Source organism: Mastigoproctus giganteus, chromosome 3 (genome assembly GCF_048544385.1).
Source record: "Mastigoproctus giganteus isolate SK-2022 chromosome 3, ASM4854438v1, whole genome shotgun sequence".
In the NCBI taxonomy this organism is placed as follows: Eukaryota; Metazoa; Arthropoda; class Arachnida; order Uropygi; family Thelyphonidae; genus Mastigoproctus; species Mastigoproctus giganteus.
The window spans coordinates 71,738,093-71,764,491 of NC_143577.1; the positions used below are offsets into that span (position 1 = coordinate 71,738,093).

At 37.9% G+C, this 26,399-nt stretch overlaps 1 protein-coding gene across 1 annotated transcript in view; it reads left to right on the forward strand.

Moving 5' to 3' along the window:
* Karybeta3 (karyopherin beta 3) overlaps nucleotides 1-26,399 on the forward strand; it is a 328,330-nt gene that overhangs the window by 279,127 nt on the left and 22,804 nt on the right. Inside the window, exons 23-24 of the mRNA XM_090369326.1 lie at nucleotides 11,115-11,189; nucleotides 24,085-24,229. Of these exons, the coding sequence (XP_090225452.1) occupies nucleotides 11,115-11,189; nucleotides 24,085-24,229 (220 nt within the window). The remainder of the gene's footprint in view (nucleotides 1-11,114; nucleotides 11,190-24,084; nucleotides 24,230-26,399) is intronic.

The following is a 26,399-nucleotide window of genomic DNA, read 5'->3' on the forward strand; positions in this document are numbered from 1 at the left end:
CAGGTATCTGTTTCAAGTGATTTGCTTCATTAGTTAGCTGGAATTATAAAACAACTACTAATTAATCCGGTGCCTCCGTAGCCAGGTGGGAAGGAGCAGCAGTGCGTAGCACACTCTTCTTGATTAGACTGGGGTTCGAGCCCGTCACCACCAAATACAGAGGATGCGGAAAGGTCAGGGAATGACCACCGCATATCCCGGAGCAATATGGCCTTAGTTGCTAATGCTCCTAAAAACCAACGACAACAACAACTCTCTAATCACTATGAAGAGCACCACCAAGGTTCATCTGCTTGCCACGAATGCCAACAGTCAAATGTTGAAGTCTCTTCCTTCAAATTAATTTGAAGGAAGAAACATGAATTGTTGAATTGCATTGTTGGGTATTCCATCAGGACAATGCTCCAGCACACAATACACTCTCTTCCCACTAAAGAGATAACGTGTAAGGTATGAAATATTTCATTATATTTATTTTATTGAAACATTCTTTTATTTTTAAGAGCCACACTTTTTATCTGGATTAGGGATCATCCTGACTTGTAATCTCTCTCTCTCTCTCTCTCTCTGCATAAACATATCACAAACATTGCTTCCTTTGTATCAAAAAAAAATTGGGATTTTCTTTTTCCACTTCTGGTATCTTTTTTTTTTTTTTTTTTTTTCTTAAAAAACTACTCATACAAATCTGCCCTACCATGAGATATCATATCCAAATCTGAGCTGGTGCTCTGAAAATCTCTCTCACTTTTCTAGATTCTCCATTCAAAAGAAGTATTTTCACGTGTTTATGTTGTTATTTGTTATTTGGTTTTTAGGAGCATTAGCAACTAAGGCCATATTGCTCCGGGATATGCGGTGGTCATTCCTTGACCTTTCCGCATACTCCGTATTTGGTGGTGACGGGCTCGAACCCCGGTCTAATCAAGAAGCATGTGTTACGCACTGCTGCTCCTTCCCACCTGGCTACGGAGGCGCCTCACGTGTTTATGATCCTGCTCAGGTGGCTAACAAACTAAATGAGATATTCAGGTTAATTAGTCCATAGAAAGTTTCACACTCTCTCTGTCATAGACATTCAATTTTTGCTTCATGCTTTCTCTATAGACACTGTTGTTCTGAATTGGCATCTGTAATTCCCCACTCTCTTCTAAGTCAGACATGCTGCAACAAGTCAACTTCCATTCACTGTTTAACTCTTCCTCATTTATCCCTTCTACTTTTGTTTTCTGGAACAACCTTATTGTACAAGTATTTCCCAAAAATTTCAATCTACAGAACTTCAAGTGTATTGTAAAAAAAGTATTTTGTCTTCTCGTCATTAAACTAATGATATTAAGAGTAGGAGACCGGCGGAATTACTTAACAAGTCCAGGTCACTGTTGAAAATAAGCTGTGAATTAGTGTTGAATTTGAAAGTGTCTGCAATCTTGCCCAGACACGATAGAAGGGAGTATATGATGAGCCTTGCCGATCAATTCGGCCCTGGAGAGATTGTGCAAGGCTCAAGGGGTAGAATTTTTTTCAGCCTGGTCTGTGCTTGTTAACAGGAGAGTCTTCTACAGGGATGGGATACACTTAAATAGAAAGGGTGCAAGAATATTTGCTGATGCTATCGAGGAAGCGTTAGGTGGGTTGTAAAACTGCTAGTTTGGGGGGATATACAGACTAATAGATTAACAATAGCTGCTGGCAGAGGTGAAAGTGATTTCTTGCACTGCTTCTATTGGAATGAGCAGCAGCCTGGAAAACAAGATGCAGGGTATTTCAGAGACTGCTGGGAATCATTGCAGTACAATTAAACACATGGGTTGTGTTAGGGTAGCTAAGAATAGGAACAGATGCATGTATACTTGCGTATACACCAATGCTAGAAGTTTGGTAAATAAAATTTTGATGAATTTGAGGTGTTGGTCAAAACATCAAAGGCTTATTGTTGATATTTTCGGTATATCAGAGACGTGGTGTCACACAGATATAAGGAATGCAGAACTGGAAATTGGGGAGTACAATGTGTACAGGAAGGATAGGAAGGGAAGAGGGGTTATGCCATTAGTTAACAAACACATAAAATCCAAGGAAGTGCAGCCAGTTGACATCGCTGGACAGTGTTTGGTGTGACATAGGCACTGGGGGATCAAAATTGAGAGTAGGAGTGTGTTATAGGCTTAATGACTCTGATGAGTATAATAAAAACTGTACAGGGAAATAGAGTGGGCCAGTAAATCTGAGTGTCTTATAATGAGGGATTTTAATTTCCTAGATATTGACTGGAATTTGTGGGTTGGTCATTCACACACTAGCAAGACTTTTGTGGATTTGTTGGATGATTGTTTTCTAAATCAGCATGTTCAGGAGGCAACTAGAGGGAGTAATACTGTTGATGTGATTATCAGTAGTGATTCTTCATGCATTAAGAATCTGCGGATAAAAGGAACCACTAGGTGGCAGTGATCACAGTGTGCTGAAGTGGGATTTACTCAGAGGTAACAACCATCAGGGGTAAAGGGAAGGGTTTTTGCTTTCGTAAAGGCGATTACGACGGTCTGAGACAGTATTTAAATTCTATATGGTGGGACCAACTGATGATGTTACTGACAGCAAATTCAGAATTGAAAGCTACTAGGCTTTGCATACAACTAAGAAATATTGTTCAAGGTTTAGGCCGAAATGGATGTCAGATGAACTAATGAGACATGTGGCAGAGAAGAAAAATGGATGGGATACATATAAATTAATGGGTAACATGGAAGCCTATGATAGATATAAGCTGGTCTGTAACCAAGTCACAAAGGAGATTAGACAGGTAAAGGCAGAGAAATCTTTGGCAAAGGATGCAAGGAAAAACAGCAAAGAGTTCTTTATTTACGTAAACTCTAGTAGGAAAGGGATGAATCAGATTGGTCCACGGGACGTTGATGGTTCACGTGTTTATGATCCTGCTCAGGTGGCTAACAAACTAAATGAGTATTTTGCATCTACATTCGCACATGAGGAGATATTCAGGAAGGGGAATGCCAGAGTGAATTAAACTCTGGCAGTGAGCTAGATAATCTTGTAATAACTGAGAGTAAAGTGGAGGAGAAATTGTTGAAGATAAACATAAAAAAGGCACCTGGGGTGGATGGAATTTATCCAGTTTTATTAAAGGAGGCAGCAAAGGAAGTAAGCAAACCCTTAGCCATAATTATGAGAGCTTCCTTGGACTCAGGGGAGGTACCCATGGACTGGAGATGTGCAAATATGACCCCAATTCACAATGGAGGATCAAAGGGCAACACAAATAATAATAGACCTATTTGTTTAACTTCTGTTGCAGGGAAATTAATGGAGGCACTGGTTAAAGAAGCACTACAGAATCATCTAGACAAGACTTCAGTTATAGCTGAGACATGCATGGTTTTGTTAAGGGGAAGTCTTGCCTGATCAATTTTATTGGATACTATGATGTGGTCACAAAGGAACTGGATGCAGGGTATAACTTTGATATCATATGTTTGGATCGTAGAAAGGCTTTTGATACTGTTGCACATGGAAGGCAGCAGCACAAATTGGAGCAGTGCGGTATTAGAGGCAAATTGCTGCTATGGATAAAGGGATGGTTGAGGGGAGAAGACAGAGAGTGGTAATCAATGGACACCGCTCTTCGTGAATTAATGTTATTAGTGGAGTCCCTCAGGGTTCAGTGTTGGGTCCATTGTTAGTGAAGTCCCTCAGGGTTCAGTGTTGGGTCCATTGTTGTTTTCTGTATTTATAAATGACATTGATGATGGTATATCAGGGTTAACGTACAAGTTTGCAGACGATATGGAAGTTGGCAGGGTTGTTAAGGAAACTAATGACAGTACGCTGCTGCAAAAGGATCTAGAAAAGTTGAGCAGATGGGCTGAGATGTTGCAAATGAAGCTTAACTTTGACAAATGTAAAGTACTACATATGGTAAGCAATAACCCCAGAGTAGCATAACTGTGTGGTACTACACTGACAATGGTTGAGATTGAAAAGGACCTGGGGGTAATTGTGCAGGCAGATATGAAATTTTCTGAGCAGTGCAGACGGTCTGCTAGAGTAGTTCATTTTGTCTTATCAATGATAGACAGGAATTTTTCTAGCAGGGATAAGGAGGTGATTATCCCCCTGTATAAGGCAGTGGTCATACTGTGGATTTTAGTGTTTTGCACCAACCTTACGTAAAAATAAAAACACAAAGGAAACTGGACTTTTAATAACTGTGTTTATAATAAATTATAATAACCTGTATTTACAATAAATTTAACTTTACGATAAACTATACATATAAAATATTAAAATATGCTACATTAAGAACAATAAAATGCATTAAAATATACTAAGTTAAAAGCGATAAAAAAACCATAGCTTTCAAAGGCTCCAGCCTTCTTCAGCGGTATTTTCTTCTTCTGCAGTACATCTTTAAATATCAGCAGGTTCATGGTACTCATCACGTGTTTCATTCTCACACGTTCCGTTCTCTTGCGTTGTGGAACCGGAAGTGGCTCGAGCGGGAGTCATACGGAACCGTTCATCCCTTCTGAGGATAGTGGCCTCAAAGAGGGGATGAATCCGCGTACCTCTATCTCTATTAATGTTGATTGTAGAACAGATCCGCAAACTCTCGAGCCACTTACGGTCCCAGAACTTATGCGCCCGATCGGTGATGATAGCATCGTCCGGGGAGATCTAGTGTTGCTTCTCCCAAAAATGTTCGGCCACGGCGGATTTGCCATATTCCGCATTTCTTATTGCCTTAGTGTGTTCCCCCAGACGATCTTTGAGACGGCGTTTTGTTTCCCCTACATAACATTCCCCACAATCCGGGCATCTAATGCTGGGGTCCTTAACCATCAGGTTAAGGACCCCATCCAAAAAGAGAACACAAGTGGGGTCGTATATAGCATTAGATGCCCGGATTGTGGGGAATGTTATGTAGGGGAAACAAAACGCCGTCTCAAAGATCGTCTGGGGGAACACACTAAGGCAATAAGAAATGCGGAATATGGCAAATCCGCCGTGGCCGAACATTTTTGGGAGAAGCAACACCAGATCTCCCCGGACGATGCTATCATCACCGATCGGGCGCATAAGTTCTGGGACCGTAAGTGGCTCGAGAGTTTGCGGATCTGTTCTGCAATCAACATTAATAGAGATAGAGGTACGCGGATTCATCCCCTCTCTGAGGCCACTATCCTCAGAAGGGCTGAACGGTTCCGTATGACTCCCCCTCGAGCCACTTTCGGTTCCACAACGCAAGAGAACGGAACGCGTGAGAATGAAACACGTGATGAGTACCATGAACCTGCTGATATTTAAAGATGTACTGCAGAAGAAGAAAATACCGCTGAAGAAGAAGGCTGGAGCCTTTGAAAGCTATGGTTTTTTATCGCTTTTAACTTAGTATATTTTAATGCATTTTATTGTTCTTAATGTAGCAGATTTTAATATTTTATATGTATAGTTTATCGTAAAGTTAAATTTATTGTAAATACAGGTTATTATAATTTATTATAAACACAGTTATTAAAAGTCCAGTTTCCTTTGTGTTTTTATTTTTACGTAAGGTTGGTGCAAAACACTAAAATCCACAGTATGAATATACCCAACGTCAGAGGCCTATTTGAAGAATTATTTCGATGTTATGGCCGTCCAATTGTGCAGTACGTCAGAGAATTTCAGAGGCATAGTGTTAGGGAGGCTAAACAAGAACAACATTTGAGGTTTGCCCATCGATGTAAGACACATAATCTCACACCACGAGGCTTTCAAACAAAGCTACCATTTGAAGATGAACGATTATTTAATATTACCAAGTGGTATGAAAGGAAGATCCTCAATATATGGATTGAAAAATTGCATAACAATTTATACCACATTAGGAGAGGCAAAAGACAGTGCTTTGATAAGATAAGTGACAAGTTGACTCCGATGCACTTAGCAGGGGTGATTAGTGTGGTGGCAACTAAAGCAAAACAAATTTCGGACAGTTATAGACGAAGACAAATGGGGAAGTTTGACAGGCTTAGAGAACAAACCAAGCTTAGGGGCAATAGTGATAGCACTACCAAGGATTTTGTGGTGAATATGAGTAATAAACAACTAACTAAAGAGCAGTTGGAGGTTCTAAATTTAGGACCGAAATTTGCCATGGTGCCGCCCAGGTTACCCGTTGCGGAAATAGCAATGGGCGTGGAAAGGGCTATAAACAAATTTCCCGAAGTTATAGCTAATGAAATTCGAGTGAAGTAGCAGCTATCCTTAGTCAAGCTAGAAATGCCCCCTCCAATCTTAATGTGAAGCAAAAATTAGCGCTAAGAAGCCTTAAACAAGATGATAGCATTGTAGTCCTACCCGCGGACAAAGGCAAAGCAACGGTAGTTCTTGATAAGGAAACATATAGAAATAAAGCGTTAGATTTATTGGAAGATCAGATAACCTATAAGGTTATTCAGAAAAGTCCACTTCTTAGTTTGGAACGACAAGTGAACAGAATGGTACAGGGTTGGCTTAAATCTAACAAAATTTCTAAGGAACAATATTGGATGCTGCATGCTACAGGTAGCCAAATGCCAAGATTTTATGGCTTACCCAAAATTCATAAAACAGATGTGCCACTTAGACCCATAGTCTCATTTATAGGCAGTCCAACCTATGCACTTTCTGGTTTCTTAGCTAAATTATTATCTCCATTAGTGGGACTTTCTGAATATAGTGTTAAAGATAGTAAAGATTTTGTGCATTTTATTAGAAGTCAACGCATAGAAGAGAATGAAATCATGATATCTTTCGACATGAAATCGCTATTTACATGTATTCCGATTGACCATGGGGTGTGGTGTGCACACATGGCATTACGGAGGGACACCACCCTAAATACTAGAACACAACTAAAGCTAGAGGATATTGGGAAAGGAATAGAATTATGCCTCTCAAGCACCACTATGGTGTTTGACAATACTATGTATAAGCAGGTTAATGGTACAGCCATGGGCTCCCCCATTAGCGCAATTGTAGCTAATTTAGCTATGGAGGAGCTCGAGGCCAGAATATTTAATGGTAGTGTTCTCCCTATGCGCCCCTGGAAAAGGTACGTAGATGATACGTTTTCTATCATTCGGAAGGGGAGTGAAGATCAGGTGTTGAACATCTTAAATGGCTTCTCCCCATTCATACAATTTACATCGGAGGCAGAGGAAGGAGGAGTTTTGCCGTTCCTAGATGTGTTGGTCTGTAGGGAAGACCGACAGTTAAAGACTAAGGTATACAGGAAATCCATGTGTAAAGGGCAGTATTCGCACTACAGTTCAGCTCAGACCAACCATCATAGGAACAGTGTGATAAGAACATTAGTTGATAGAGCAAAATCACATTGCAGTACCTCCGATGATAGGAAGTTAGAGTATGAACGGGTCACGACGGATCTTGCAAAATGTGGTTACCCCCAGAGGATTATAGATAAATATGTTAAAGGAAATCAGAGGAGAGGCGAGTCTTTTACACCAACATCCACTGCATACATTCCCTATTATCCGGGTTTGACTGATCATATAGCTAGAATACTAAGAAAGTACCAGACACGTTGTGTGCAGCTTCCGGGGCGGAGGCTGCACACAATCGTGTCTCAGGTTAAGGACCCCATCCAAAAAGAGAACACAAGTGGGGTCGTATATAGCATTAGATGCCCGGATTGTGGGGAATGTTATGTAGGGGAAACAAAACGCCGTCTCAAAGATCGTCTGGGGGAACACACTAAGGCAATAAGAAATGCGGAATATGGCAAATCCGCCGTGGCCGAACATTTTTGGGAGAAGCAACACCAGATCTCCCCGGACGATGCTATCATCACCGATCGGGCGCATAAGTTCTGGGACCGTAAGTGGCTCGAGAGTTTGCGGATCTGTTCTGCAATCAACATTAATAGAGATAGAGGTACGCGGATTCATCCCCTCTTTGAGGCCACTATCCTCAGAAGGGATGAACGGTTCCGTATGACTCCCGCTCGAGCCACTTCCGGTTCCACAACGCAAGAGAACGGAACGCGTGAGAATGAAACACGTGATGAGTACCATGAACCTGCTGATATTTAAAGATGTACTGCAGAAGAAGAAAATACCGCTGAAGAAGAAGGCTGGAGCCTTTGAAAGCTATGGTTTTTTATCGCTTTTAACTTAGTATATTTTAATGCATTTTATTGTTCTTAATGTAGCAGATTTTAATATTTTATATGTATAGTTTATCGTAAAGTTAAATTTATTGTAAATACAGGTTATTATAATTTATTATAAACACAGTTATTAAAAGTCCAGTTTCCTTTGTGTTTTTATTTTTACGTAAGGTTGGTGCAAAACACTAAAATGCACAGTATGAATATACCCAACCTCAGAGGCCTATTTGAAGAGGGCAGTGGTCAGATCACACCTTGAGTACTGTATACAAGCCTGGAGGCCTCATTTTAAGAAGGATGTAGTGCTGTTGGAACAAGTACAGAGAAGGGCAACAAGATTAGTGGATGGAACGTTTTGCAGATTACAGTGTCTGGAGACTAGGCACCTGTGTGATGATCTGATTGAGGTGTATAAAGCCTTGAATGGTTTGCGCATGCCCAATGCTGATGGGATTCTTCCTCTTGCTCAGAATAATCACCTGAGGGGGCATAAATTCAAATTGAGGAAAGACAGTTGTAGGATAGATGTGCAGAAGTTTGCCTTTAGCCAGCAGGTAGTTGATTGGTGGAACAGACTTCCATCTTTTGTTGTGGAAGTCGATAGCCTAAATAAATTTAAGACAGGTATTTGGAACGAACAGAGGGGTGAAATGTGAGCGGGTTTTTTTTTTTTTTTTTTTGGCTGATGCTGCATAAGCTTGTTTTCTTGCATCATATGCCTCTACTAATGCTAAACCTATGTACAGTCTGTCCTCGTATAGCACGATAGTTGTGTTCCTAGAACCCTCGTGCAATATAAACAACAGGCCCTATGGGAAAAGTGGGGTTAGGTGCCGACCACCCAAGATTGAACACACATTTGGAACCAAAACATTACCAAACACAATAAATAATCGGGTAATTTTAACCGTTATAAAATACTTGCGTATTTTATAACGATTAAAATACGTAATAAAAAATAATATAATATTTTTTTATTTTTATTATAATATAATAAATAATAAAAATTTATTAATAAAATAGTAAAAAAATTATTATATTAAATAAAATAGTCGTAATAAAATACGTAAGTATTTTATTACGACTATTACATAATAAAATATTGCTAATGCTTTTGCTTCTATCGTAAGCAAACTTGTTTTTTGTTTGATTTTCTATCGAAACAGATGACAGCCGTTCCATCTCTTCCAATTCTTTGTGTCTTAATAATGGATTTTAATTACACTTTGAGGCTATGAAGGTTGTTTTTATTTTCTCTGCATTCTTTCTAATTCTCGGCGTTGCCTCATTTCGGTCTGTAGCACGTGCAGTATCACATGGTCTTTCATTTTGATCAAAGCGTTTCACAATTTCATATTTTTTCTCTGTCGACAGAGGCGGGCTGGCCATAAGCCTTACCCGGGAAATCCCGGTGGGCTGGAGGCCGGTGTGATTTTGGCCATAAACCGTAGTATGAGGCCACTATAAATTTTCCCGGGTAAGTATTTTTGATCCAGTCCGCCTCTGTTTATCCATATTGTTTTTTTTTTTTTTTTCTCTCTCCGAATCTGCAGTGTCTTTGCCAGGATGCTTCATTTTCACACCTTAAGTATTTTACTAATTTTTAGGGAATAAAGCACAATTACAAAACGAGGAGGCACGCTTGATACACATAAACAAAGCTGCGCCCGTGTAGCAACTGAATAAACAACACCGTAAAGGCCGAGATACACTATTAACACCTCACATTTTACTAAAGCACATTTCTGGGGGTTACTACCATAAAACAATAAAAACAATTTCCAGTTGCGTTTCTGCTAGTGGAATCTGTTATAAACTGGTAGTAAACTCGATCTAATTGCATTTGCGATTATATCGATAGCTGGAATTGTGTTGGTTTTTACGTTATTATGGTGAAATGTGTTTCCCCTTCACTGATATAAAAAACATAAATACATTTTCAGAATCTTCTTCATTCCTATCGTGTTGCATTCGGTTGGGGTGATTCCGCGTTCGACTGCCATTTCTTGTAAACACAAAGGCGAATCGTGCATAAGCGAATTCGGTCGTGTTATATAAGATATTGTTCCCCTATTTATAAATCGTGTATGATCGAATTCGTGTAATGTAAACACGTGTTATACGAGGACCGACCGTATTGTAGTAATTACTAAATGTTCTAACACCTTTTGTGTTTGGGGTTTGGATACACCATAGGTACTTTGGTAATAGAATCATACATGGCAAGGTGCAATTCTGCTGCCTAAGTACCAAGATACCCTAACATTGAAATCATAAAATTATAATTATGTTTTCATTTTTATTCATAATTTTTGTTTAGCCCCATAACTGCCTATTTTCTGTAAGGGCCTAGTCATTCAACTGCAGTTTTGGGAGAGAGTTATTTTCAGGAACATATCCCCACAGTTGGTGAGGGATGCCTCTATATATGTTTGTACTCCACAGAGCTTTGACATGTGGTAAATCTGTGTGTGTGTGTGTGTGTGTGTGTGTGTGTGTGTGTGTGTGTGTGTGTGTGTGTGTGTGTGTGTGTGTGTGTGTGTGTGTGTGTGTGTGTGTGTGTGTGTTACATGCAAAAGAGTTAAATGTTAGTGAAACAAAAGATAGAGAATATGGGAACATGGCTGATGACTTAATATGCTACGATATAGGTAATTGCCTCCAGAAAATGAAATGTAGTTTCTTATCAACACTGAGTTTTGTGTACTGTTGTTGCTATTGCTGCTTGTGTCTCATTAAACCTTCAGTTAGAAAACTTCTTTCCAAGCAGAAATTTTACAAAAATACTGTATATTGGCAGCTAAGAAATTATGTATGTACGCTAATGTTAAGTCTTTCAAAGGCATCTACATTTTTGTGCACTTGATTTTGACAGCGATTTAATCTTGATTTATTATAATCATGCTGAAGATTGATCCAAATTCTTGTTTCTCTTCAGGAACCTGATAAATCTTGGGCAGATCATCAGTGGGCATTATGTGTATTTGATGATGTTATTGAACATGGGGGACCAGTAAGTATTTTTCTGTATAAATGAAAAAAAAAAAAAAAATCCTATAAGCTGGTTTTGAATCAGTTACTATGCATTTAATTTGTAAGAATTTTTTTTTGTTGTTGTTGTTGGTTTCTCAGAAATGAAAAAAGTATCAGTTAAATTAATACTATAATATTAATAAATTAAAATATGAGATGAAAGTATTAATTTTTTCTTGTTAATTTTTTTTTATAAAATTGATGATATTAAATTATTTCCAACAATATTTTTCACATCCTTAATACCAGATTGCTATGATTTGATATGAATGAATCATTTCTCTGCATAGTAATTATTTACTGATATTTAAACAAACTTATATTAGCTACACATTATTGAGTCATTATTGGGTTAAAACTGTAAAATTTATTTGAGTTGTCAAGAATTGTGAATACAGATAGTCTTTTGCATGTGTGATGAGATCTCTGCTTGGCCAACTGTTCAAACTGGCTAGAAAAAAGAATCAGTTAATAGTTTAACAACTATATTTTATGTTCATAGAATGAACTATGTTTGGCTGTAAGGCCTTTTTTGATGGATTGGAAGGAGAGATCTGTATACTGTTCGAAGTTCCTTATTGACTGTGTAGGCTGAGAGGTACTGGTTTGTCATTGGCTGGAGTTCTGTTTAGCTGCTAATCTTGCCAGTCTTCTCAGGACAGTCACATCATCATTTAAACTGGCTATTAGCTCATTACTGTTTTCTGTTCTTACTGAACTCTGGATGTTTTAGTATCTATGCTGTATGTCTGGGCAACCAAAAGTGTTTCAGAGCCCAAGTTTTGAGTTAATCCACAAAGCTTTGGTATATAGCTCTTCCTATTGTACCTCAGAAGAATTGGAGTGGCAAATACCTTCTGTCATAACTCACTGCATATTCTTGGAATGCTCTTATGTTTATCCAACAAATTGTCAGCATGTGCAATTAATGTTAGTTCCACATAAATAATAATGCATGTTTTTAGACCCCTTAAAAACTGAAAAGCTGTTTGTTATGATGTTTTTGTTTCTAGCAAACTTACCCTAGTCCACTCATCTTTATTTCAGAAAATGTTTTGTCCATTTCCCTGACATTAGAATCCTCCTATGAAACTAAATCCTTTAAACCAGAGCACTATGGACTTTACCATTCTGTGTTCTGAGGCCTAAATTGGAGTTCATTTCACTTGGCATCACTAGATACTTGATTACCTGATAAGTCCCCAGTTTTATTTGTTACTTGGGCATATACTTTTTTCTTCTCTGACTCAATTTCATTAATGCACTAAATTTTCATTAAAGGTTGATAGTGGGGACACAGAAAACAATCTTCAGTCAGACAATCTACTAGATTTATCTTTGAATACATGCCACAGGTTGTACAAATTATAAATTTATGACCCCAATTGACTGGCCATTCCCATCTGAGTTATATCCTGTGATGAAGCACTCAAAGTAGATTTTGTAGATTTTACATCCTGCTTCTCTACCAAAGTTACAATTTAGTAAAGAAGCAGGCTGCTATTTCAATGCAAGTTTTGAAATAGTTTAAGGACACTTCCTCATTCTCAGACTTACACATGAGAGAGTGTAAATTTAAATTGAGGAAGGATGGTTGTAAGATAGATGTGTGGAAATTTGTCTTTTGCCAGTGGACAAATACAATACATGAATACATGGACAATACATGAATGTTTGGACAAAATTTCTTCTGTTGTTGAAAGGGGAGTGGTTTTAATGAATTCTTTGTAGACCTAGATAAACTATTGGGAGATGGGGGTTTTTTTTTTTTTTTTGCTCATGCTGTATAAGCTTGCTTTTTTGCATCATTTGCCACTATTAATACTAAAATAATAGTACTCTACATTATGATTTTTCTGTATTTACTGTTGAGTCACTATTGTACCTCTAGAAACAGTGAGAGAGCTCGGGCTTACACTCTTACAAATGACTTCATTTATCCACGAGTTGATCTAAAGTTACTAATATAATTTTTAATTGAATAGTATCACCAAGGACATGAATCCATTATTCATAAAAAAAAAAAATCTCCTCACCCTCTTCAATGCTGTTGGACCTTCAGATTAGCATTCCTGGAATACATCACTCACAGCCTAGGCTACCGCCATAGAAATCCAGCATATTTGCTGTGCACTGTGACCCATGGAAACTCAGAAAGGGGAGATCCTGGTGTTTGAGGGGGGACCCAGCTTCAGCACACTTTTGGTCCCTGCTCTGACAAATGGGTAGTCCTGGGTGGCTTGCCCAGGATCGGGCTAGTGATTTTGCCTGCAATGGTCAACCAAATCAGTACCATGCCCCTGCCCTCGTGATCGAAGGGACAGAATTCAGGCTGGCAGCAGGACAGGTATGATGTCTGGATAGCCTTGGCATCTCATTGCATCCCATCAAGTGCATTTATTGCTTGCTGGGTAGTGGGTAGTAATCTGATTTGTGCCCTGGTGGGAAGGGAGCTTAGGTACCGAACAGAAATAAAAATAACTATGAATCCTGACAATGTAAATTCTTCAGTGGCTTCAAAACAGGCACTATCAGAAAGCCATGACTGTGAGTCAGACATTACCACTGCAAAGGGACACAGAACAGAAGCAGCATCAGAACCTATGCTTAAACATTCAAGGAATAAATCGTGGCTGCTACTAAAAGTTTCATACCTATTAAGAAATATTGTTCAAGATTTAGGCCTAAATAGTTATCAAATGAACTAATCAGACTCATGACAGGGAAGAAAAATGCATGGAATGCATATAAATTATCAAGCGACTCAGAAGCTTATGGCAGATATAAGCTAGTCTGTAATCAGGTCACAAAGGAGGTTAGGCAGACGAAGGCAGGTTACGAGAAATCCTTGGCAAAAGATGCTAAGAAAAACAGCAAGGATTTCTTTACTTATATAAACTCTAAAAGGAAGGGGGTGAATCAGATTAGTCCACTTGATATCGATGGTTCGACTGTTGATGATCCTGCTTAGATAGCAAACAAACTGAATGAGTATTTTGCATCTAAATTCACATATGAGGAGTTATTAAGTTTTGAAAATGGCAGAAGGTTATCAAATTGTAGCAGGGTTCTTAATGATTTTGTAATAACTGAGAACAAAGTGGAGGAGAAATTGTTGAAGTTAAACATAAGAAAGGCACCTGGGGTGGATGGGATCTATCCAGTTATATTAAAGGAGGTGGCAAAGCAACTAAGCAAACCCTTAGCCATAATTATGAGAGCATCCTTGGACTCAGGGGAGGTCCCTACAGACTGGAGATGTGCAAATGTATCCCCAATTCACGAAGGGGGATCGAAGAGTGACACGGGTAATTACAGACTAGTTAGTTTAACACTAGTTTTCTGGTAAAATAATGGAGTCATTGGTTAAAGATGCATTGCAGGATCATCTAGACAAGACTGCAGCAATAATTCAGACACAGCATGGGTTTGTTAAGGGAAAGTCTTGTGTGACAAATTTGATAGGATATTATGATGTGGTTACAAAGGAACTGGATGCAAAAAATAATTTTCATATATATTTGGATTTCAGGAAAGCTTTTGACACTGTTGCGCATGACTATTATACAAATTGGAGAAGAATGGTATTAAGGGTAAGTTGCTACAATGGATAAAAGGATGGTTGAGTGGGAGAAGACAGAGGGTGGTAATTAATGGGTGCTGCTCTTCGTGGACTAATGTTATTAGTGGAGTTCCACAGCATTCGGTGTGGGTCCTCTATTGTTTTGTATATTTATCAATGATATTGATGAAGGTGTATCAGGCTTAGTATCGAAGTTTTGCAGATGATACAAAGGTTGGCAGGGTTGTTAATGACAGTAATGGCAGTGTGCTGCTGCAACAGGATCTAGATAATTTGGGCAGATGGGCTAAGCAGTGGCAACTGAAGTTTAACCTTGACAAATGCAAAGTACTGCATATGGGCAGAAGTAACCCCAGAGACGGGTTACTTCTACCAACTGTGGTACTACACTTAAGGTGGTAGAAAATGAAAAAGACCTGGTCGTAATTGTGCAGTCAGATATGAAGTTTTCTGAGCAATGCAGATAGGCTTCCAGGGCAGGTCATGGGGTTTTGTCAATGATATATAGGAATTTTGCTAGCAGGGAGAAGGAGGTGATTTTCGCTCTGTATAAGGCCAGTGGTCAGGCCACACCTTGAATACTGCGTACAGGTCTGGAGGCCTCATTTTAGGAAGGATGTAGATTTGCTTGAGCGTGTACAGAGAAGGGCAACAAGGTTGGTGGGGGGAATGAAGGAATCCTCTTACCAAGAGAGGCTTAAGTTCTGCAAATTGTAGTGGCTGGAGACTAGGCACTTGTGTGGTGATCTGATTGAGGTGTATAAGGCCTTGAATGGGTTGAGCACGCTGAATGCTGATGGGATCCTTCCACTTGTTCAGATTACGAACCTAAGGGGGCATAAATTCAAATTAAGAAAAGATAGAAGTGCGGAAATTTGCCTTTAGCCAGCAGGTGGTTAATTTCTGGAACAAACTTCCATCTGTCATGGAAGTTGATAGGTTAAATAAATTTAAGGAGGAACTGGACAGACATTTGGAGGGAATGATGTGATATTTTTTTTTTTTTTTTTGGCTGATGCTGCATAAGCTTATACACTTGCTTTCTTGCATCACATGCCACTACTACTATGCCTAAGATCCTTATTATAGACTCCAACACTAAGAAATCTATTGGAAAGATGTCCTTGTTTTTTATACAAAAGGGTCTAGTGGGATTGATGGGCTCTCCCAAATCATTTAATACACTCAGTTCTGGAGATATCGTAATTGAAACAAAAACCAAAAGAAAAGACATTCATCTCGTATTCAGAACAGTTTCTCCAAGTAACTGCTATTGGAGGAATATCAATCACTGTAATGCCACACAAAACACTTAATTCATCATGAGGCATGATCTCAGAGCGGAACCTCCTAGGCATGCCAGAGGATGAAATCTGCACTGAACTAAAATCCCAGGGGGTAATGGCAGCCAAAAGAATACTCATGTGCAGGGTGGAATCTAATTCCAACAAGAAAATTATATTAATGGCTCAGTAAAGTCATACATACCAAATCCAATCCAGTGTTTTAAATATCAGAAATAAGAACATTCACATATGGCCTGTCATTTGTGCACGATGTAGTGCTAAAGACCATGAGAGCAGGGTATGTTTGACTGCAAAACTAAATTGTGTCAACTTTCAAGGAGAGTACCCATCATACTCCTTGGCATATCAATGATGGAAAGAGGGAAAGAAAATCCAAAAGGTATGAAGCTGAGTTTAACATCTCTTATCAAGAATCAAGAAATGTGGTTGAACCAGTGGCTACCAAGGAACCTACATATTCCCAGAAAGTTGCAGAAAAGGATTAAATTGGAACACAGACTGAAATGAACATTCTACTTAAAGAGTCTTTCAGTCTCATTGCATGGTATCTTTTTGAGTTCTCAGAATCTGGTACAAAAAACTCAGTTGGCAGCCACGTTTTAGTACCTCCTGTTCAGTACTTCTATAAAAACAAAACAGTAAAGATAAAACATCAGAGTCACCACCAGCTGCAACCCAAGAAATGGATGTAGAGGTTAAAGAAGTGGATGATGAGTCACTCCTGGAAATTGTTGTTGGGGAAGATATGGACACAGGTCAACGTCCATAGTTGCTCAAGAAAGATCAAGCCAAGACAGAGACAAAGCCCTTAGCTCCTCAAATATCAGCTGATAGATCCACAAAGCTTAAATAATGGCAAAGTTTATTCAGTGGAATTGCCATAAACTTTGCCAGAACTTCGATGTCAAGGCTCCCCTGTTTAAACACAAGACAGTTCTCCTATGTCTACAGGAGACTTATGGAAAATCCAACCCTCAAGAACTGCATGATCATTCGTAATGATTGGTGGCCTTATGCATGGATCGTCATAGTTATGGGCAACCATACCCCCGTTCTGCAAATCGTGCTTATCACCACCTTGTAAGCCATTGCAGTTTGTATCACTAGGTTTCCTCCTAACTGTCTGTTCCGTATACTTGGGACTGACATCTTCCAGGAATGTCTTGATGAACTGATACCACAGCTGCCATCCCTTATTCTCATTTTGGATGATTTTAATGGTCGCAGCACTTTGTGGGGTAATGTCAGTATTAATGGAAATTGCTAGATAAAAGAGCATTGTTGGACAAGGATGACCTCTCCAATTTAAATGTACGGAATAACACATATTTCCATCGACCAGTACACACTTTTACTGCCATTGATTTGATTGTATATTCTGCTTCCCTCCTCCCATTATTTTCATGGAAGTAGAAGAAAATCTTCTTGGGAGCGATCACTTCCCAGTGATTTCCACCTTGATCATTGCAAAGCTTTGTCATCCCATTGGGACATAAGGTGGAAGATAGAGCAAGCTGACAGTTCGATATGCTCACAGTCAACCAGGTTTCAATCAATGATGCATTGATACATTATGAAAAGTATTATCCAGTCACTGACACATTCAATTCCACAAAAAACTGCATGATTTCCATCTTTTTCAAAACCATGGTGGACCTCTGATTGCACAGCAACTTGGAGAGTACAGAACAGTGTGGATCCATTACTGAAAATCTTTTAGCTTTTAAGCATGCTTGTGTTCAAACCTGCTATGTTAGATGCGAGTAATCTTGGATCCATTTTGCATCATCTGTAACCCAGTTGACCAGTTAAAGTCACCTGAGATAAAAGTAGAAAATGAGATCAAAGTATCCATACTTATCACCAGTCATACAATTTAATGGAAGTTTAATACTGATCTATGTGAAATTGCTTGATGCACTGGGAAAATGTTTTGCACATATGTCAGGAAGAATATTTTTCTGACCATCAAAGAAAGGACAGAAAATCGAGGGATCAATTTTGCTTCAGAAATACCTGATGCATGTAATCAGCTATTTGGTAAAGAAGACCTGCAATTAACTTTTACTTTCCAAGGCAATTGCTGTTGGACCAGACAGCCTTCCGTCTGAAATGCTAAAGCATCTTTCAATAGCAGCTATGGATCATTTACTTGTATTGTTCAACCAAATATTTATTGAATGGGAATTTCCCGACTCCTGACATAAGGTAATTGTCTTAGCCTTTCCAAAGCCAGGAAAGAACCCACAGATGGCAAGCAATTACTGACCCATAGCTTTGACTAGCTGTTTATGCAGAGTGTTAGAATATATGTCAATGCCTGATTGCTGTGGTATTTGGAAGAAAATTAGCTGTTTGGAAGAAAAACACTGTGGCTTTTGAAGGGGAAGATCAACTCTGGACCACCTAATCAGACCTGAAACATGCATTCATGATGCCTTTCTGAAGTCTGAACACTTAGTATCATTTGTTTATCTCGAGATAGCACACAACACAGCTTGGAAATTTGGCATTTTAGAAGATCTTTTTAACTTTTGTCTGGGAGAGGTCACCCCATTTTTATAAGGAACTTCTTAGACTGGGCATTTTAAGTATGGCTTAGATCTTCTCTTTTCCATTCATCAAGAGGACAGGGTTCCCGAAGGTTCTATTTTAAGTGCAACACTCTTTGCTATCAGAATAAACTCCACCATGGGTCAGTTTCCATCAGTGGTTTCCAGTGCTATGTTGATGGCTTCAGCACCTTTTGTCAGTGTTGTAATATGAGAGCTATCAACAGGCTGTAAATCACCTTAGTAAATAGGCATTAGTGAATGGATTTGGGTTTTCATCACAGAAGACCCTGTGTCCACTTCTGTCATAAGTAAAACCTTCATCTTAATCCAGAACCTAAGCTAGATGAAAACTATCTCAGTTAAGTCTGAAGTTAAATTCTTGCCAATTACATTTGACAAAAAGTTGACCTTTCTCAAGCATATTCACCAGTTATGGATGAAGTGCTTGAAAGGTATCATTCATTCCCTGAGCTCCACCAAATGGGGAGCCAAACTGGTGCACTTTACTTTGTTTTATCTAAATTAGATTGTGGTGCTCAAGTGTATGCTTCAGCCAGGTCCAGTGCCCTACATTGGCTTAACTCTTGAATCACCATTGTGTTATTTGCATCACTACTGGTGCCTTTTATACATCATCTATACAAAGTATGTTCAAGGCCAATGAACCATCCCTTATCATTACACTATGCAAGCCGACCGGGCTAGCCGGGTGGGTAAAGTGCCTGCCTGGCAACCCAAAGGTCGCGGGTTCGATTCCCGCCTCGGGCTTGGATCAAAGTACTGTAAAAACCTTGGGAGGTGCAATATGGCCACAGAAGCCTATGTGCCAACAGCTACCAAAAAAAAAAAAAAAAAAAAAAAAAAACACACTATGCAATCAAATTGAAATCTTTGAATCAAATTGAATCATGGTCATGTATAGGGCGATTTCAACTTGAATCAAATTGAAATCACCTTATACATGACCACATGATTTTGTGTCCCATGCTGGGAAGAATTTTATAATGCTCGTTCTAGAGCTAATTTACCATTTGGTATCGGGGTCCAAGAGATCCTTCATAATTTTAACATGATGGCAGACTATGTTGCACCTACGCCTATTAAAACGTTTTCTGTCATGGAGCATCCATTCTGCCACTTGTGACTATTCTTTACACAACTTGCAAGAATGCACTTTACCACCAGCAGTATTGAGTCTTCTGTAGGATCTGCAGTGGTTTTCCTTGACAGCACCACTTCACATGAAATTCCTCTTGAGTGTAACATCTACACAGCAGTGTGTGTTTCAGTTTTTCGAAATGCTCTGCTCCTTTTTTGGATCAAGGGTGGGCATTCATTTTTGTTGGATTCCAAGCTATATTGGAATCAGAGGAAATTATTTGGCTGATAAGGCAGCGAAATTTCCAGAGTCCCTGAATGGTCAACACCAAAGTATTTTAGTCCCATATGCTGACTATATTCTAATCATACATTGCCTTTGTCACGTACAGTGGCAGGTTCTGGCATACACAAAAAAGAAATAAACTATATCAAATTAAACCCGAAATCGCAGCCTCATTCTCTAGTCCAGGGATTCATAACCTTTTGCTTTAAGCAAGCACCATATATTAAATATAAATTTTCTTATTTAAAAATTAAAAATGCATTTCTTAATTAATTTTTTAGCTGTATTACACATACAAGAATTATATTTCTTAATTAAAATTTTTGGGCACTAATATTTATTACCTTATCAAGGTAATAAACTGTGAGCCTTGATTTTGAAGAGATGATGCCAAACCTTTGAAAATAATTTCTGCTTTATGAAGAGATAATTGCAAATTTTCCTCCAAATGTGATATCAATAATCTTGTCCTTTTTTTGTTTTTGATATTGTTCATTAATGCAAAGTACTTTGAATGCTTCTCTTTGTAATAAAGGAATTTTTTTTTCAGTCGAAAGAACTCCAGAATTTTAAAATAGTTTTGTGTTGGAAAAGACATTTCACAGTCAAAGACGACTGAATATCCTAACTCAGCAGCTGCTACTTCATTTTGATTGAAAACTTGTTCCAAGTTATTGATTTCAAAATTTGTGTAATTTATTGCTAATTCAGATTTTGGGAGGTGCTTTTTCAAGTATTCAAATCTTTCTTGGAATTGGTCACTAAGGTCTTTGATTATATTCATTACAAACAATGGGCACTCCCCAGCTGTTTCCTCCAGATATTTTTTAAGAGTAGGAAATTGAAGCAAATTTCCTTTTAAAACTTGATTCTGAAACGCTTGAAGCCTTTTCTCAAATGCAATAATCTCCTCATATAAAACTACCACAAAGTTATCTTTTCCCTGTAGCCTCAAATTTAACTCATTTAAATGGCTGAAGGTGTCAGCCATGAACGAAAGTGTAATCTTGAAATCTTCAGTAAAAATTTCATTAAAAAGACTTTCTTTATTGTTTTTCTATTAGAAAAGTTTTTACTTCTTCAAACACCTCCCAAATTCTGGAGAGCACCTTTCCACAACTGAGCCGACGAACCTCTGTATGGGTAATAAGATCAGAATGCGGTGCTTGAAGACCTTCCAAAAATATTTTAGAAGTATATTTATTTAGGGATTTAGCAATAAAATGGTTAATGACTTTAACAATGACTTCAGGACATCCTATAATTTCTTTTTGATTTTTCATTCATGAACACAATGCCTCAATATGAATCAAACAGTGATAATGCACTAAATTAGGTATCCTTTCATCTCTATTAAGATAAGCAATAAGGCCTTTGTTTTTACCTATCATGGAAGATGCACAACCGGTAACAATTGATGCAAGTTTACTCAGATCAGTTTTTGTGCACTCTAAGAAATTTCATAACTGTGTCATATACGTCTTTTCCAGTTGTATGACCAGTAAGCAGCAAAATAGCCAAAAAGTCTTCTTCACAGCTACCATCATCTTGAATCAGATGAACAAAGCACGTGAGTTGTAATATGACCAAAATATCAGTTGACTTATCAAGTGCCAGTGTAAAATATACACAACTTTCAATTCTACCTAATAATTCATTGAATATTACATCTGCCATTTTATGAACTCAATTTTAAACTGTATCATTACTCAAAGGAATATTTATGGCAGAGCTAATCAAGATAGCTCTCTGTTTTTCTGGTTAGATGCTAGCAAGCACTTCTACTGATAACACTGCACAATTTTTTATTATTTCACCACCATAGTGCTCTCTTTAAGTCTCCCTTACAAAAGCTTGTTTGTTAATATCTTTAGTTTTTCCCCTTGCTGGACGTTCTGATTCTAGTCCACCTATGTTCATTGCAAAATTGTTACCTGTTTTGCATACAGTGGAATTCCCATTTTCAAATGTGCCATTTTGAACCAAAGCAGTTTTGTATTTGGTCATTATTTTCTGAGGTCTCAACTAGTAATACTTCTTCAGGCAGGTCACTAGATACTTGAGTCTCTGGAAAGCCACCAGTTTTATTTCTCTCTAGCGTATCATCTCATTTCTGTGGTGATTCAGTTTCATCTAACAGTATCCAAGTTTTGGTTTAAGATCAGTACACTCTTCTGACTCAGGTGGAAATCGCTCAAGGCCATTCCCACATGATTCGTGATATTCTGTGGTGAGGCACATTTGAAGTCGATCCTTTAGTAACTGTTACTAAAGACAACTTAAAAATTATTTCAAGTAATTAAGGAGCTAGTAAAAATTAAAAGCTATTGCTGAAACTTAAATTTATATTTAACAGAATACAAAAAAATGGAAAAAAATCTTAAAAGAAACTGAAATCACTATGAAGGGTAAAGTTTATTTTGTAACATTAATCTCTGTGATGGTATAATATTCAACCAGTGCCAACACAGATTAATGTAATACATGCAAGGCAAACCAATTTTCAGGCTTAATTTTTTTTTAAAAAAATTTAATGATTTTAATTACTGTTAAAATTATTAATCGGTCGTATTGTGACAAATTGCGTGTTTGTTGGTTATTTAATTATCTGTGTATCTAACTACTCTTGGTTTCTTATCCATGATTTTATTACTTTATTTTTTGTTAAGTCTTCGTTATTATACTATATTAATATACAGTGGATGCTGCTTATTGTGATCTCTTTGGAAATCAGCTGAATCGATAACAATAACTGATGAAACAAGAACACTGCTGTTCAGCGTTGTTTATCGATGCAGAGCAGAAATGTATATGTGGAAGTGGACAGAAAGTAAACATTACAATCTCTGTTTCTTCGAGAAAGTTATCAATAAAAATTGAACTGCCATAACATTTCTGAAAATTCATACAAACCATTTAAAACAAATAAATAAAATATTAAATCAAGAATTAGAAAAAGTGTAATGCTCTACCATAAAACAATCAGATTGCTGGGAATCCAGATACAGTACTTACTTCCATGTAGTAATGACACTGACAAGCATGCGAACCTATCAAGCAACATACTAACCATGCAATGTGACAGAGTTCATGGTACAAATTGGGATGTTACATAATCACTTCCACCGCAATAAGGTACAAATCAAAACAAAAACCAAAGTGCTGATTACAATAAATGGCGAAGGTAAAGAAAGCATGCATGAGACGCATGCAAAAGTTTGATGAAATTTACCAGTAAAAGTACTTTGCCGTAATGGCATTTGTATTGTTGCTCGCTCAGTAAAGATACAGTGGGTGTTATCAGTCAGGAGTAGAAATTGAATCCCATGGGAGATTGAAACCATCCCGAAGTGGAGGGGGTAACCTGACCTTTTTTCTTTAGAAACACTGGTGAACAAGCGGATAAATTGTTTATTAAGAGGGGAAAAAAAAAAAAAAAAAAAAGGCAAAGGAAGTCCACACAAGAAGCACTGCAAACTTCCAAAAAGTTTACCGGTGAAGCTACGTTACAAACATTTTTTATGACGTCAGAATTTCCAATATGACTCTGTTCGTGATTCAAAAAAGGTCAGGTAACCCCCCCTCCCCACTTCGAGAGGGTTTCAAGCTCCCCTAGGATTCAACTTCTACTCCAGACTGATAACACCCACCATCTGTTTACCGAGCAAGCAACAATACAAATGCCGTTACGGCAAAGTACTTTTACCGGTAAATTTCATCCAACTTTTGCATGCTTCTCGTGCAGGCTTTCTTTACCTTAGCCCAATAAACATCTCTCTCTCTCTCTCTCTCTCTCTCTCTTTTTTTTTTTTTTTAATGCAATATCTGATTGGGATTTTATAAAAAATGATAACATTATCTGTGATCACAATAAATGGTGTGTGCTGCATATATATTCTTATATATATATTCTTACAGAAAATATTTTTATAATGCTTTTCACACTTTAATCTGTTATTAATTAATATAAATATAAATCATTTATTTTATATTTAGACATGTAAATATTTATAATCTTTTTTTTATCCTCCCCCACCTACCTGAAGGCATGTGAAAAGTACCAGCAGTATTTCCTGCAACCTATGTTAACAGCATTAAAAAACCATAGTCCAGAAGTAAGGCAAGCTGCATCTTATGGACTTGGTGTATTAGCTCAATTTGGTGGACAGGAATTTTCTAAAGCTTTAGCTGGTGCGTATAAGAAATCAAACATGATTATGCATAAAATGTAATTTGTTACTTTTTTTAATTTGTATCATTTCAATATAAGCAACTAATCTGTTTTAATTGCGTGCATTGAATTTATATGTATATAATTCTCTAAAAGTCTCTTGACCTCATAATTTAGTTTATAAAATTGAGTGCAGTTAAGGAACTGTGATGCTAGCCCTCTTCATTTCTTTATGATAAAGAAATTATTCACTTAACAATCTGCTCCTACACCCCAAGAAAATGTTTCAAAAACTGCATGTGTGTGCGCGCACATGCATGAGAGAGAGAGAGAGATCAAAATTATCATACATATCTCTCTTTCCCTCCCATCATGGTACTCGAGTATCCAGATTGATGAGGGTAGCCTTATCTACCATTCTGAAACAAAGTGTTCACCATTTTAATTTAAGATAATTCATTTGTTTTAGTCATCAGTCTGGTCAAAACCAAATTTGCAATACTCTGGGGTGGGGTGCTTACACATCCCATTTCAAGATGACTGGACCTGCACTGCATTTCATGCAGTGCAGGTCCATTCTGTTTGAAACTGTTTACAGTTTCAAAATAAATAAGTTTTCTGTCCTGTTTACAGTCCAAAATAATCTTTGGCATTATCCAAATAATTGGAAATATCTATGGACCTTGAATTTTATTCACTATGAGAAGTTTCAGTGTAATATAAAATTAATGATGATACCTATTCTCAAAGATGAATTAAAACACTTTAATTTTTCAGTATATTGTGACGGTAATAAAATTACAAGGATAAACTACCAAATGGTATAGATAAATACAATAATCTTGGGATTCTGATGTGTGAACTGATCACGAAACTTGTGGAGTCCAGTTGCAACAAAAATAAACAGGTTTGTAGGATCCTGACAATTTCAGGTGATGCCAGGGTTTACCCAGCACTTGGTACAATAATTAGGGGTCAGTAATGTTCCACAGGTCCTTAGGCTAATAGGCCAGATGAACAACATAACCCTACAGAGTATACTGCTCCTCAGTTATACCGCAGGGTTTTGGTGGCAGATCGTGACCCATGTTATAAGACAACCGTGCTATGACCGATGCCTACAAATTTTCCCCAATTCATTGATTCTTGTTTCGAACGGCCTCTGAATAGATGCGTGAGTGGAATCCAACCATATTTGTGATGTTTACCACACGATTCCATGCATTAATTTTTTTAATCCTATCTGCAGACCAAAAAATCCACTTGGGAAGGGTTAATGCTAATGTGTGAACAAATGAATTTTTCAAAAATTAATTATTTTACAAAAAACATGTAGCAAGAGATACATAATTATAAAAAAATTCAAGGAATTTATTTGATCACTACTTTAAAAAGTCTGTCATTTTTTGTTGCTTTTTATGGGAGAATCATTTTTGCAAGATCATATTTTTTAAAGATGCCAATTGCAAAATCTTACTTGCTCAACCTCCTGCTGTGCCTCTAACCACTCAATCATAGTCTCTAAGCCTTGTACTGCTTCCTGATCTGTGGGAACTTTGACAAGCTGCTCCTCTAGTTCTTCCGATTCCTCACCACTTCCATCCATCCTTTTCTCGTTGGTGATGTTTTCAACGATGTTTTCGCCAGTTAATAAGTGACACACTAATTCTTCTTTGTCAATATCAATCCACTGATCTATCATTCTCTGTGAGTTCCTGTTCCTCGAGAATATCTCTAACTGACTGTATATCACAACGTATAGCAATTTTTCCACTGTTTTCCTCTTTATCAGCACAATTTGATTCTCTCCATCAGCTGTTCTCAGAAAACCACTTTTTCACCAACAATTTTGTATGCTACTTCTTTTGGCCGACCGGGCTAGCCGGGTGGGTAAAGTGCCTGCCTGGCAACCCAAGGGTCGCGGGTTCGATTCCCGCCTCGGGCTTGGATCAAAGTACTGCAAAAACCTTGGGAGGTGCATTATGGCCACAGAAGCCTATGCGCCAATAACTACCAAAAAAGAAAAAAAAAGAAGAAGAAGCTGCTACTTTTAAATTTAACACATTTAGAAATTCAGGAACATCACGATCGGAGGACAGCAAAGATAAAAGTAGCTTGCATCTGTAATGTAATTATTATAAAATTATAAACGATTCCTTGATCAAGGGGCTTGATTAATGCTGTTGTATT